This window comes from Meriones unguiculatus, chromosome 8 (assembly GCF_030254825.1).
Source record: "Meriones unguiculatus strain TT.TT164.6M chromosome 8, Bangor_MerUng_6.1, whole genome shotgun sequence".
NCBI lineage: Eukaryota > Metazoa > Chordata > Mammalia > Rodentia > Muridae > Meriones > Meriones unguiculatus.
Genome location: NC_083356.1, coordinates 119,991,758 through 120,007,367, shown reverse-complemented (window position 1 = coordinate 120,007,367; position 15,610 = coordinate 119,991,758). Strand labels below are relative to the sequence as shown.

The 15,610-nt window shown below is 43.2% G+C and overlaps 1 protein-coding gene across 2 annotated transcripts in view; it reads left to right on the top strand.

Moving 5' to 3' along the window:
• Map3k20 (mitogen-activated protein kinase kinase kinase 20) overlaps positions 1-15,610 on the top strand; it is a 146,286-nt gene that overhangs the window by 123,133 nt on the left and 7,543 nt on the right. For both annotated transcript variants that reach the window (XM_021646985.2, XM_021646986.2), the window contains exon 17: positions 14,117-14,233. In XM_021646985.2, the coding sequence (XP_021502660.1) occupies positions 14,117-14,233 (117 nt within the window). The remainder of the gene's footprint in view (positions 1-14,116; positions 14,234-15,610) is intronic.

The following is a 15,610-nucleotide window of genomic DNA, read 5'->3' as shown; positions in this document are numbered from 1 at the left end:
AGAAGATATTTGAGAATAAATACAGTGACTTTTTTTTTTAACCATAATAATATGGACCTCTTAAGTTGTGGGTTACGTACAAGTTTCCAACAACTTTTGCTAGTCCCTGGGTTACCATCCGGAATGAGTATCTCATGCATTCATTTGGCTTACATCTACTCAGGTCCTACTATGTGCCTGGATTCATGTTAGATGCTCACAACACAAAGTCAGAAAGTACAGTCTCCGCTTACAAGAACACGTAGCATCTCGAGAGGAAGATCAGTGAGTGGCTGTGGCTCAGAATGATGACACTTTCCAATGCCGTGTACATCAGTCTGTGCACACACGCTGTAGACTTGTAGACAAGAGTGAGGGATGATCTTAAAGTCTCCCTGGTAACGTGATGTTAAGATTCACAGTTTAGAACTGTTGGGATGTGCTTAGTAGGAACGGGATGCAGGAAGCACTGCATCAGTCTACGTGAAGCCAGGCAAACACAGGAATCTCCTCTTGGGCTCATTTCCATGGACCTGAGTCAAGCATTTTCCCCTCGGGAAGGCTTAACAAAGAGCAGGGATGTGCTGTGCTGAGAGCTAAGGCCAGAGACGGGGGCAGTGTACACAAAAGAACCATCTGCTGTGCCAAGCCAAGGGTCTGGAGGGTTTCAAACAGCATAGGTAGGGTCTGGTTTATGTTTTTGAACCATTGCAGAAGCAGAGGAGGGTGAATCGGGGAAGAGCCAGGCCAGTGTGGGGAAGAACTGTGCATCAAGTAGAGAGAGAAGTTAAAAGTGACAAGGAGAGGGTGTGACTGCTGTGGGTCCCAGGACACACTGAGATGGAATTGAAAGCCCTGGAGAAGGGCTGAGAGAGAGGCAGGAATGGGGCAAAGGTTTCTAACCGAGCAGCTGAATAGATTTTAAAGTAACAGGTCAAAAGGAAGCTCTGCTGTTGTGGGTGCTATGCCAAGGTGCTAAAAGCATAAGGAAGTAACCTGTGTGGAGTTAACCAGGAAATGCTTTCTGGAAGGGATAAGCTTTGAACTAGAGCTGGAAGAGGTTGATAAGCCACTGCAAAATAATTACCTGAAAATAATGAATAAAACCCGTCTTTAAAGACTTTCTGACAATCTGAAGCATTTTGTGAATGCCATCTTATCAGTCCCCTGGAATTTATGTCAGATGCATGAGACACTATATTGTCATCATTGATTAAGAAACAGATAACAAGACAAAGTATGTGACTAGTCTTGAGACAAAGCCAGGGCCAAGCATTATGGCTTGTGTTTTGCTTTTATTGAACATGTGCTAACTCATTTAAGCCATCTCTAAAACCCACATGAAACATGGTCATAGAATAGATTACTATCCAGTTCTAAAGTACCCAGTTAACTCACTTTACATCCTGCATAACAAAATACTTCTTCATAAGCATGCTTTGAATGGAAATTACAGTTCATATGAGTCTTATTACCTTGACCCTTAAACATAGAACCTATTTTTTAAAAAAAGAACAGACTACCTCAAAATCCTAGTTAACTGAATTCTCAAAAAAAACTACCTTTGCAAACCCCTCTATGACTAGAAAAAACAAAAAACAAAAAAAAAAAACAAAAACAAAAAACCTCACAACATACACTGAAGTACTTAAATCCTTCCCAAATGTTTTGCTCAATGTCACCTTTTCTTTCACAAGTAAAATGAGAAGGATGTCCCAACAGGAGCCTCTCACGAAACTAGTGACAACTTTTTCTCTTTGCCTTTGAGACTGTTTGGCAGCTGTACCCTAGAAGTGAGTGGTGTTGGCCCCCTTGGCATCGCTGTAACAAAATGCTGGACAGAAATAACTCAGGGGAAGACCAGTGCAGTTTGGACCTCGGTTCTGGAGGACTTCAGCCCATTACGACAACATGTGCAGCAATTCAGTTCCTAACAGGGATCCCATAGTAGGGGCTGCTCACCTCACAGTAGACCAGGAAGCAGGAGCATGATAGGAACGAGAGGCCAGATGTAGCCTTCAAAGGCCCACCCCTAGTTACCTCCTTCTACCAGTCAGACCCCACCTTCTGAACATTCCACAGCTTTCAAAATTTAAAAATTAAGGAAACTAAGGAAAAAGTACTCAAAACATCAATCTGTGGAGGTCGTTTCAAATGCAATGCTATCTCAATAGTTTGAAACCTACCAAGAACAGAACTGAAAATACAATTTTATATACAAATAGCTGCGGGGTTAGGGGGGAGACCCCTTCATTGTAAGAGGTCAACCTTTGTCCTATGAATTCAGACTAGATTGCTTTTCTTAGCTTCATTTTCCAACCAGATGGTTTATGGCATGAACCATCCATGTCTATACACGTGTCTCTTCTCCAAGAGCCAAGATGGCTGCGTGACACCTAGTCCATGCTCTCTGTCTTTACTGCTACATCCTTCTGGAGACCCAGGATCTACCAGGCTCCAGCACTACGCGCACCACAGGCCTTTTCCCACAAGCAAAATGTCCTTTTTTTATTTCTGTCCAGAAACAACCTAGCAAGGAGGGGGCAAAAAGCATGTTTATGCCAATGGCAATATGGACAATTTAATAAATGAGAATGGACCTGACTCTATTTGACCATTTCTAAAGAGCAAAGTTAATTAGTTATTTAAATAGCACACGCGCACACACATACACACACACACACACACATGAAAGTTATGACAGTCAAGTTGGGAGAAATTGGGTCTTCTTAAGCTTGACAGTCTCCCATGTGAGAGGCAAGGGATGCCTCTAATGCCTCTGGGAACCATTACCTCATCATACTTCTAGCAGACACTTTGCAAACATTTTAATGGCTTCTTTTTCAACTCAATATGATAGCGAACAGCAGCTCTGTATTAGACTACCCAGGAGGAAACCAAGGAGAGAGATAAAGTGCCTTGTCCAGACCCCCCCCCCTTGCTAAGGGGCAGCTCCAGGCATCGCCTCCTTCTGGAAAGTACCATCATCCCCTCCGAGCACATGCATTGGTGATCAGTTGGGTTTTGATCAGTTAATGCAGCACTCTGGCAATTCTTGTTTTATGTGAAAACTGCTTTGTGTTTTGTGCTGTAAAGCCTTTGGCTTGGTACAAAAGAAAGCAGCTTCTAGAAGCTCAGGCAGCTTCCTGCACTCCCCAGGGCAGTAACCAGGCTTTCTATTGAAATATTCAGCTACATAGAGTTTATTATTATTTCTCTTATCAGCTCACCAGTCAGGAATATTGACTCTCAATTTGCCAAGGGAATAACTGTGAAACCACCCAGTACTTTTCTCACCAAGCTCTTCTGAGACTTTGTGTCATAAAAATTCAAAAGCAGAGGGAGGCAGGAACTACTGTGATGCCATCCATTGCTTGTGAGTGCCAACGTGCAGGACTTTATCCAGAGTCCTCATCTGTCCTGTCTCCAGTAAGACAGAAGCAACCTGACAGAGGCTGTGTTCCTGCGGAAGCATCACCTCACTCTCCTGTCATTTCCCAACAGCGAACTCTTAAACAGGGAACTGGGTCCTGGCCAAGGAACCCTTTCCAAAAGGGCATTGTTTTGGATTTACTTTTAAGGGATTTTTCTCAGGAGGCAGAAGGAGAAAATGAGGAGGACTTTGAAGCAGGTTGGCAGTGTCCCTCAGGAGGCTGGTTGTCTCTGGAAGACTCTCCCTGGATGCTTTTATTCCTCTTCATCCCCATGCCTTTTCCTGGGAGCACCTGGCTGCTTCCCTGCCACCTCAGAAGGAGGTCAATCTCTTACTGTTCGGCTGTTAGCTATTGGTCAAAACCATCTAGATCTCTCTCTGCCTCTCACTTTGTTGTCCTGAGACCTTTATTAAATTACTTATAAAACATTACATTTAATAAACAGAATGGAATCACCAGGCCCCTCCTCAGAGTACTATAAATATCAGGAACTATCAAATAAGGAATTTCTTTTTTTTTTTTACTATTGTGTAATTTTTGTAAATGGATACATGAAATGGCTAAAATCACAGGGCCCCAAGACAAGGATTCTGCAACCAGGCATAAAGGCAGGGCCTTCTGTCAGTTTCGGAACAGCTGAAAGCAGAGCTTTTCTCTCCTCTGACGGATATTGGATTTATTATAAATTCAGTATAGGGAAGTTCATGCTCCGTGATCAGCTATGGGGGGAGGGGATGTGCACACTGGCTTGTCTTTGTGCTCGCACCTAAGTACTGAAGCCGCGGTGGAGTTCTAGAAGACATACAGGATTTAGGGAGGAATAAAGAGGGAGGGATTAGCCAAACCCTCCAGGGCTTGATTTGCAAAGGGAGTAAGTGCTGGAAAGCCACGGCAGAGCACAAACACTGCTGGATGAGGGAACTTACAATTTCACGGGGAAGGGAAATCTAAGTGTCCACGCGTCACAAAATTGACAAGCAGGAAGTGGGAGGGAACTTCAGAGGTGGTGGCTAGGATGCCACAAACGTGACGGCTTTCAGTGTGATCCAGCAATTCGCTTTCAGCATGTCCAGCATGTACATGTCAATCATGCCTCCGGAAAGTTGTCTTTTAAAAAGAGAAAAAAAAAAACACAGAGCAGTTGTATAACTCACCACTGATCTCTAATGACAGAGTGTGGCAGTGTGCTCTGTCCAGTGGGTTGGACAGCCTCCTATGGCGCCAGAGCTGAACTGGGTGAAGTGCTCAGCACACGCTTGCTGATGGATTGACAGCCGCTTGTCCGTGCCCGGGTGCCAGGGACTGTCTAACAACCACAGGAAACAGCCGTGTTATGCAACATTCCCAGATTTTGGTAGTGTAAATATTTCTGCTGCGACCGATTTTTAGTTATCGACCTGACATTATTGAACTTAGATGTGAGAGTCGGCTTGAGAGAGAGGCCTCTGGCACTATTGGATCATTCTTAGTCTCCATCGGGATTATAAATCCCTGTAGAAATGGTGGATGGCGATGCAGCCCATGTGAGCATACACAGGCTCAAATAAACGACACATGTGTTCATGCTGGTTTTCACGCTACTGTTATTTCAGCGATAGCTCTAGTCTTTCCAGGAAGCCATGTTCTCCTGACTCCTGAGTCAACCCTGGCTGACATTGTCGCACATTGACCATGATGTGTGAATCAAAAGGCAGGATTTAAATTTGTGAAAAGTAAAAACGGAGTCATGGAGACGGGAAAACAAAATATAAATTTGTGCCTATCTTTTGAAACCCTCTGGAGTCACCAGGGCCGGTGATTCCTGGGCGGCAGGTGCACTTGTGGGTCTGGACAGAAGTCTTTGCTTTTGGAAGCCTCTGGGTATTGAGAAGGCTGCTCAGAGGTCTCAAGAGTAATGAACTCCAAAACAGGCAGGTTAGTTACAGTCAAATTAAAGCACTGGAATGCCAAGGACACAAGACAGTTCTGGCAGTCCTGGACATTGGAATTCGGGTTGAAAATGGCTCAAATGGTGGACAGGGCCTATTCCTCAAGGCAGGGCTTTTTCAGAAAGCTACTGCTTGTCACCACCCCCTAGAGTCATAGTGGAGGAGAACAACTTTACAGGGAGCTACGTTTATATTCTCAGAGACCTGAGGAAAAGCTTAAAGGCAACAAATGTCTCAGTATTGAAAGATTTTGACGAGTGCCCGGGTTAGCCAGGCCACCGTCTATATTTATTTATGGGACCTAATCAGACACAGAATATTTCTAATGAATGGTAAATCAATTACTATTTGAAAACTAATTATTCTTTCTTACAATGTAACTACCTTCCAATTCCAAATGCAAACTTCTCAGAGCTCCTTCTCAACCGTTACCTAACACCCGAAACACCTTAGATACTGGAGCACGGCGCGTCCTATGGAAGTGCGGCTCACTCGATTTGCTTCGCTTTCCCACCACCCCTAAGCCCCTTCTTCATACATAATGCCAATAACAAGCCCCCAAAAGACGATATAACAACCTTATCTCCACTGGTGTCTACTTGGCACCAGTCTGCCCTGACCTTAGACACAAGCCATTGTTAAGGGTATAACACATTTACATATTTTGCAATAAAACATCAGTTATTTGCATTACTGTGTCAAGTTTTATTTGATTCTTTCACCTAAAAATGACTCATTTTCCTTTCTTGTATTTTAAAAACCAACTACTCTAAGCTTGTTTGAGAATAATCAAAAATTGCCCATTTAGCTAGAAGTCATTTTCTTTTCAAAAGGCAAATGTTATTTAATCTTTCAGCTGTTCATTGTGCCATCATAAATACTTTCTTTTCAGCACAGTTGTGGGGACTGAAATGAGCCCACTAATTGCCTCCCATTTCGACTGACATGTGGTGGTTTAGTGGAAAGAGAACACAGCAGGGAGAAGGAAATAGGAGGCTGAGAAAATGAGAGCTAATTATTTTCACTGCCTCATGTCAGGCTCTGTGTCAGCCTTGTTTTTACAAACTGGAAGGTTTAGCACTAAATAAAACAAACTGGCGTCATGTTTTTATATACTGGCAGTGTCATGGAAGCAGCTGCACATCTCAAAGACAATATAATGCCTGCATTATATGGACACCATCTGACAGACACTGTGAGCCGCGGCTAATGAGGATATCACAGTGGTGCCAAAGTGAAAGGTGCTGAATTATGTATGACTCTTCATCAGCACGGCAATAGTCCTGTACATCATTATGAGACATTGTTTTGCTGAAGAGATTAAAACATTCTTAGTTCCAGACCCTGCAACCTATACGCGCTGAAAGAGGTTATTAATGGAATTTTTAGGGAGACTTTCTTGTGGATTTCTTTTGGGTTGAAAAACCAATTTCATGGGACAAAGCCATGATGGGTCATGACACTGGAGAGATAAAGAAGAGAAGCAAATTAACCATACTTGTATTATCTTCCTTCTAAAGGCAGCATAATAAAATATAGTGTAGCAGGGTTTATACTTAATGATAAATAACCCAGGTGCCATCGCAGGCCACACCACTTCCCTGCCTTTAACACAGCAGGTTCCGGCAGCTGAGCTGGATAATGGCGACACACGTAAAGGCGCCTTCAGCAGCAGCATCTCCCTACTTCTTATACAGCTGTGACCAATATTATTTTTGTGGGGTTTGTGTTTTTTTATCTGGGACCACTTCTTACGCTCCCCAGACGTCAGTCAGCTGCCTGTGACTGCATCTCTCTCTCCTCGCTCTGCTTTCTCAGAAAGTTCATTTTGACCCCTCGAGTTTATATTTTAAAGTACTTCCATGGTGGGTGGGTTTTATTTTTCTCCATTTATGCAGAGAGGAGCAGGTGGAGGTTTTGGAAGCCAGTGCGTCTAAGATTAGACTTGATGTATTTAGTTCCAGGAGGCTGGCTGTATCTGTCCAGTACCTAAGCCTCAGTTTCTCCATCTATAAAATGGGAACTGTGTTCTCTAGAACAGAATAAGACTATAAGGGTTAGATAACATATACAGATCTCAAAACCATGATGGCAGACATATACAAGTGTCCACATGACGTTTAATCTGAGTGACATAAATGAGAACAGGGCAGCCTCTGATTGCTGTGAAGGGCACTTGCCTGGTAATGGGTTCTTCCAGAGGACAGCAAATATCTTGCCTGCTTGGTTGGCTACACAGGTATAGACACTAGTCAAACTCGGTGACCTGTATAGTGAAAAATCCTGTGTTTTTATTACGTCAGATTGGTCCTCAGTGTGAAAGCACGTTGTTTTTAGATGTCTGTATTCTTCAGGAAAAGGTGATCTAGAAAAGTTGATTTGAGCACCCCTTCCCTTCTGAAGGTTCCTGAATGGTCCTGGACTTAGATTTTCATTTTGAAGATTAATCTTTGGTGGTGCCAATTAATTTGGTAGGGAAAAGCTGTATATTTAGAAACAAAAACAAACAAACAACAACAAAAAAAGCATATTGTCTCTGAATTCCCCACACTTTAAAGTTTGATATATTTTATGCTATTTTAATATTTGGGGTTTCCCCCCCCTCCATTTGGAAAATCTACCACTATCTCAACTCTTCTCTTTATTTTCTTCTCTTCCATTCCTTCTTCCCTCCCTCTTTTTCTCTAGGGAAAAGGTGTCACCATGTGTGGCATCATTTCAGCTAGTTTGGAAGCCCAAGGAATTTTAAGCAGCTCACAAAGCATGTAATAGTGAGATCTCACAAAGAAATACTTAATTTAGCATTAACTGTGTGTTGTTTAGGATTTTATCCCCACAGGGAAAGAATTCCTGTTTGACTTGGTTCACATTCGTAATTCATAAAATGCTTCCACGCAACTGGCAGTCCCGAGGCAGCTGGGATGCCTTCTCGTCCTCCATTGGGCACACACTTGCTCCTAGAATTGCCCCAGTTTCTCTGCAGTTGATCAGAGAAGTGTTCATGTCCTGGGCAGCTAGAATTCCCCTACTTTCCACAGTGCAAATTCAAAACTTGTCCTCTCCCCCAGCAAAAATGTCATGTGTCTCCTGCAGACTACAGAGCAGAGCATCTGCTAGTTAACAGGTAATTTCAAGTGTGATGTTTTTGCTGCCCCAAACCCCAGTAACAGCAGTTCCTGTGCTCAGCCCTTCTGCTAAGCTCAGGGTCTCTCCCCCCCCCCCCCGCCCCAAGGGTCAGGAGGTGATGCTCTCTGGAAGAGTACATCAGGATAATTCTTGCAGCCATGTGCCTGCCTTCCTGGGTGGGAATCTAGGTTTGAAATGAAAATCCAGGGTAATCAGGACCTGCCTTGATTTTGCATCTGCCACAAGACATAAGCTGTTGTCTCTGGCTTGGATGGTACAGCACCAGCTGGGCTGGAGCTAGGTGGTTCCAGCGGTGCTGTTTGTAGTTCACAATGACCTGCTGCCGTAAGAGAAGAAAACATGGCTGTGTTGGACCTCGTGGAGATGGGGTTTGATCCTCGATCTTGGCTCTTTACAGATGGATTTAACAGGAGAATCTGGACTATTTGCAGGTTTTGCTTCCCACTTGATCTTTGTAAAATGGGACCTCCTGATACTGTTGTTTGTCTTTCCATAACCTGTAACAAGGAAGAGTTCTCTGTAAGAGCTCCAAGAGGAAATGCTATGCTTAAACCTACAATGAACCCAGGCCATGTCTTGAGGGATTGATCCTCAGCGTAAACCTATTTGGGATGTGGTAGAACTTTTAAAGAGTTGAAACCAGTGGGAGAATTTCTAGTCCCTGGAGGCACACTCTCAAAGTAGACCCTTGGGTCCCAATCTCGTACTTCTTGGCCATGACATGAAGGTTTTGCTCTGCCACAGTTCTCACTGTGATGACTGCCCTACTATTGGCCCCAAGGCAATAGATCATTAATATAGACCCTCCAATTCCATGGCCAAAATAAACCTTTTCCCCTCATAAGTTGACTTTATATTTATTACACTGATGGAAAGGAACACAGGAAACCTGCTTTTCAGAGCACTGTGAGAAACTACACTGGTTCAAATCTAAACTCAACTCACTGTTAGCTACCTGTGTGATCTCAGTCAAATTACCTCATCTTTCTGTGCATCAATTACCTTGACCAAAATAAGGCTCTCTGGCTGTCAATCACATTTAATAGCCACTGGACTTCCAGACATCTGGCTCTTATTAGCAAGGCTGTATTGAGACACGTTGAAGCAGGGGAGGACCAAATTAGCTTTATTTGTGGAAGAAGATAAAAATGTATTCCTTCTATTTAATAAAACCAGCCATTGTGATGCTGCCAACAATAGGTCTGAGGCCAGCCTGGGATACATGAATCCTTTTCTTGAAGGAAAAAAAAAAAAAACAAAACCAATCTGTTTGTTGGGATAAACATGGTGGTATACACCTATAATACCAGCCCTCGGGATACAGGGACAAGAATTGCCACAAGTCTAAGGCCTGCTTGTTCTCATAGAAAGTGTGATGCCAACCAGGGCCTTTCCAAAACCAGAACCAAATAAGAAGAACAAAGATTACATCAGTTGGCTTTGATTAGGTAGGAAAAAAAAAAAGATAAAAACCAGAAGTCAGTGCCAGGAGGTGAAGCTTTATACCCCACCCCTTCCTCCCTGTCTCCATAGCAACAGCTTAATATATAACTTTCCTCCCTTTGTCCCCGTGGTGGTCATAGCAGATAGAGTTCACGAAGGCAGGGCTGAGGTGGTTCTAGGAAAGGAGTCTTTTGCAGAGTCCCACCACAGGGCTGACTCCATAGCTGTCAGCATTTATCTGCTGTAGGCCTGTCAAGACTGCGAGTTGTTCAGAGTGTCACAGTACCTCGCAGTCAGCATCCGTCCTCAAGTTTGTATTACTTGAGTTTGTATCCGCTTAAGCCAGTCAGTCATCCTGGTGAACTGAATGGTTTTTAAATCAGAACATGCTTCCTATCAGGACCAAGATACAGATAGGTGACAGAAACACAGAAGACCCTGCAGGAGGCTTGGGATTATGTGGGACTGTTTATTTTATTTTATTATTATTTTTTAATATTTAGTCTAGCCTCGCCCTCCTGAGTGTGAGGATTACAGATGTGTAGTATCACACCGGCCGATACCACTTAGCTCTTCCTTAAGAAAACCTCAGCAGCCATTGGTGAACACCAGGTTACTTGTCATCTCAGCATCTATGTTTGTGTCCTGTGGAGCTCAGCAACCACTAGTGACAGCCTGGAAGTTGTGGAACATAGTCAGGGACACTTTAGGGCAATTTGAAAATGCGCAGGACTTGGAGACTTCTCTTGCTCTGTTTGTGAGTCACTTTTCTTAACTAAGTGACAATGACATCTTAGCCTCCGGTCAACTCTAGGAGTTATGTCAGGGGACAAGCAAGTTAAGATCAGCACCTCAGTTAAACTGCACCTGTTCTTTCTCAGCCAGCTTTGTCACAAGCAGTAGCCACCTTTTATTGGGACAGCCAATGTCCTCCTTTCTTCATGCCTCCCTGATTAGAATTCTGTTGCCTCTGAAGCTGTCCTCCTTTATGAATCAGTTAAGGGTCTTTCCAATAAATGACAAGTACAGTTTACAGACTAGAAGGTATAGCGCTTTGGAGAACAGTGGGCAGTAGCTAGAGGATGCCGGCCTCTGGCTCTTGGATTCTATGGGTGAAATCTCTAGGCTTAAGCTCTACCACCTGTTGTCAACAGCTTATTTGATCTGTGGGATTCGGCAGACCCACCAGTGAGCCAGGCCCACCCCATCTTTGCTGCCTTCCCCATTCCCACTGATGTCTCCCCAGCCACCTTTCCTAGTTCGAATCCTATCTCTACCACCGTTGGTCAACAGATATCAGGAAAGCTCCTGAATCTGTCTGAGCCTTGTTTTGCTCATTCGTTTAAAGGGAAAATAGGCCTGGTCGGCAGGATTATTGGGAGCAGCCAATAAAAAAAACATGGTTTAAGCAGCCAACAGCATGCCCTGCACAGGGTAAGAACAGCAAGTGTCAACACCGGCGTGACAAGATGGAGGCTGGAGCATGTGTTAGTTTCCTGTTTTGATGCTGTAGCAAAAATACCTGACCCTCCCCCAAAGGAAAAACAACCCTAAGGGAGGGTTTCCTTTGGCTCATGGTTCAAGAATACAGCCCATCATGGTAAGAAATTAATGGTGCGAGGAGCTTGAGGCAGCTGGACACAGCTGGACACAGCTGGACCCATTGCCCCTGAAGTCAGGAAGCAGAGGGGTGAATGCTGTCTTTCAACTCTTTCTGCTTTTTCTTCGGTCCATGACCCCAGCCCAGAATGGCAGTGCCCATAGTTAAAGTGGGTTTTCCCATCTCAATCAACGTATCTAAATGATCTCTTCCAGGCATACCCTGAGGCTTGTGTTAACCAGAGCATAAGGTGTCACAGGGGCACCGTGTCAAAAGGGAACACTGGGGCTGAGACAAGAGTGAAGCAGAGGGAGTCCAGTCACTGCGTGTGGGCCAATGTCTGCTGACAGTGCCTTTGACTTGCACAATTCCCAAACTTGACAGGCAAAAGAAACAAAAAAGCAATAAAAGCAGTTCCATCTTTTTTAAGTGTTTTGTTCAGGCACTGCTCTGGGGAGGTTCTATTTTAGAGACGGGCAGTCATGACAACAGTCATTATCCTACCCAGTCAGCCCAGGGCCTTCATGCTCCCATAGTAGTAGCTACAAAACAAAGAAATACAAAGGATGTGCCAGTTCTCATTTGTGGCTGTGACCGAGAACGCAGGTTCGTTTTACTGCATGGACCGTTTCTTCCTCTCACTGGCACCCTGTGAATGTCGCTGGGCAATGAGGCCCTCCCACAGGCAGCAGCCCTGCGTGGCTCTGGAGGCCCTCCAGAGGCTCTCCCAAGCCCCATTCCTGGCTTCTCACGGAAGCTGATAGAGTTTCTGTAGCCTCCTCACTGCTCTTCTTGTCCAGAACTGTTTCTGAACCTGCTCCAGGAAATGGTCCAAGTCCACTGCCAGGAACGTGCTTTCTGGTCTCAAAATGTGTGTGCTTGGTGTGATACGGTTGACCCTTCAACCCTTGGTTCTTCAAAAAATGTAAGAGACAATATCAATTTACCTGAATTGACTACACAGGTAATGTTTTATTACTAAGTTCTTTATACAACAGTAGGTTTTTTTTTTCTTCACACCTCACATCCACACGTTGATCTCACCATTAACAGTTTACTCTGCTGACTTCATTTATCATTCACCTATCTCTCTGGCCATCTAAGTAAGAGATACTTATTTCATATTACAGCTCAGAGAAATTCATAAACGTCAGAATATGTCTTCCTAAACATTTCAGTACACTAGGATTCAGTAAGAAATATATAGGTTTTATGTATACCTTCACTGGTTTTAACGAGTACATACGTTTTTGTTACCCCAAGCGCTGTCAATGGAGCCCTACCACTTCCAGAAAGTTCTCTCATATTCCTTCCATCTGAAGAAGCTATTAGTCCTCTGAAATTTTTTCCAAGGGAGTGTTGAGTGTCAGAAAAATGCACGCATTAGTGTTTTTTCTTCTGCATAAAACTTATTTCAATCACTATGTTTTCCACATGCACACATTTCTAAACGTATCAGTAACTTTTGTATTGACTATTCCATGAATGTACAGTAATTCTATTCCCCTTTTTATTAATATTAATCACTTTTTCGGCGATTAAGATAAAGCTTCCAAGAATATACCCAGACAAATCCTTTTTCCATTTCTTCTGTATAACTACCACTACAAATAAAATTTCTTACTTATGGGTGTATGTTTAGTTCTGTAATAAATTGCCAAAAGGTTTTCTGAAGTAATTATACCATTTATATTTTGAGCATGGGAGTTCCAGTAGCTTCAAATCCTAACCAACATTTGATGGTATCAGCCTTAGGCACTCTGCTGGTGTGTAAAGTAACTAACTGTGGTTTGAATTAACATTACCCTGGTGACCAATGATATGCAGAAGTATGTAGTATTGCTGCTGTAAATTTATATACCGTTATTAAAAATCGAGTAGTTTCATACAAGAATCAAAATGTCTATCTTTCATGAAACATTGAAGGCCCTAGCAAAACTGGACTCATGTTCCTACATGGGAACAGTCACTAGAAGCTGGGTAGTGGCTGTGCTTTCAAGGCAGCTGCTCAGCTCCCCAGGACTCCGATGCCTCCCATAACTGTTCAGCTGTCAGTTACCAGATGTTATCACATCTGCAGTGTCCTCTCTGTTAAGAGGACAGTGAACTGTGTCTTTAGCACATGCCACTATCAGTTCTGGAAAATGAAGGTAGGTAGATCAAGCAGGCTATATGGTAAAAGAAAAGAAAAAGGAGAAATATGACTGTGTTGTACCAGTAACGAAATATCCTTGTAATGTTTCATTTGTGCATTAAATGGATCTATTGTGAAAGATTACACCTTAAGGTTCCATAATGTAACTGCCTAGGTTTACTCATTTTTATTTTCTGCCTGGCCCCTTTCAAATTTTGAGTTTGCAACTCCTATAACAAAACACTTCAACTGATAAATTATTTCTCAAGACTGTACTAACTGGGGGCTATTAGACACACAAAGAGATCTAATTTCATGTCCTCTTTTGAAAAGGGAAAAATAAAACACTCCCACACTGGTTCATTTAGAAAACTGTGTGTGTTATAAAACACTGAAATGAGGGAAAAATTTGTTTCACTCTCTCAATTCCATAATTTTGCTTTAATTCCAGGATTGTAAGTGGAAAATGTATATGGAGATGGATGGGGATGAAATTGCAATAACCTACATAAAAGATGTGACTTTCAACACAAGCCTCCCTGATGCAGAGATTTTAAAGATGACAAAGGTAAGGTTCTATTTACAGCTTAAAAGCTTTTTTTGAATTCACAGATATCAAACAAAGACATTAGAATACCCCAGCAGTGGGCTTTTGTGCTCTGGGATGCTCACATCAGCTCAGCCTCAAGCTGGCTCTTAAAAGGCACATTTTATTTAGCAGATTGAGAGGATAATTTTTTGTTAAAATTCCACTTGTGCTGGATGAACTAAAAAGCACTGCAAACAAAAAAAGTATCATTTTAAGTTTCTCTTTATTCCTACACTTCTTCCTACTTTCTCTATCATTTATTAAAGTAAAAAAATGTTATCAATGAACATATTTACTTCAATTGACATAAACTTTGAGAAAACTTGTGATGGTGAGAACTTCCTCTTTCCCCCTCGAGGCTGGTGATCAACGCAGGGCCTCATGAGCGAAGGGCAATGTCTCTATACCTGAGCTGCACCCCCAGGCCTGCACTATTCAGTTTCTAGAAGGATTGAGACACGGCTACGTGGAGGGCACCTGTTGCTGCTCCGTAGCTTCTGTAAATTCACACCAGAAATTCCTAGAGTGGCTGGAAAGCATGCGACTAGTCCAGAGTCGCCGGGAACCCTGAAGAAAAATCCAACAGAAATGCTTAACTTGCTCCTCAGAATGGAATAAATTCCATTTTTTCCCAACCCCTACTAGGAAAAAAAAAAATAAGTGAAATTTCAGTGGAAGAAGGTCTACCGCTCAGACACAGCGTGTCAGCAGGAGGGTAGTCCGGACCACCAGTAACCGCCAGCCCTGGTGCGTTACTAACCTAAGTGTGCGACGAGTTTTAGTGAAGGAAATGGAGGTCTTTGCAAAGAACCAGGGGACAGACACAAGGAGGAGACAAGATGAGCCTGCAGACCTATGGCATTTGACTGGTGTGGTCTCTGCATAGACATAAGATGGCTGAATGCCCAAGCCCTCGTAACTTACAAGTAGATTCATCAAAAGACTGGTTTGGTATTCATAGTTGGAGCCTTATACATGACTCTCACTTCATGGCATTACTTAGCTGGAAGGCTATGATTTGGTTTGACGTTTCCTTATGTCATAGGAACATGCCATGTTTTGATGTCTGGAGGACTAGAAAGGATGGGTGCTCTCCCCTAGGTCCCTGCTCTGGCCTCTCCAGTTGCCACAATTGTTCCCTTGCTTCTGTGTCCTTAAGAACACGCAGCCATTGCTTGCCTTCAGAAGGAAGTTGCTCACTGCAAGAATAATACAATACAACTGTAGAAGTGAAAATAGATTTTTCTGCTATCATGCGCCAGTCAAAACCACACACCAACATTAATGGGACTTTCAGGGAAAACAGAACTGGGAAGGCCATTCAGAATTTTCAGAATCTTATGAAAACAGAGACAG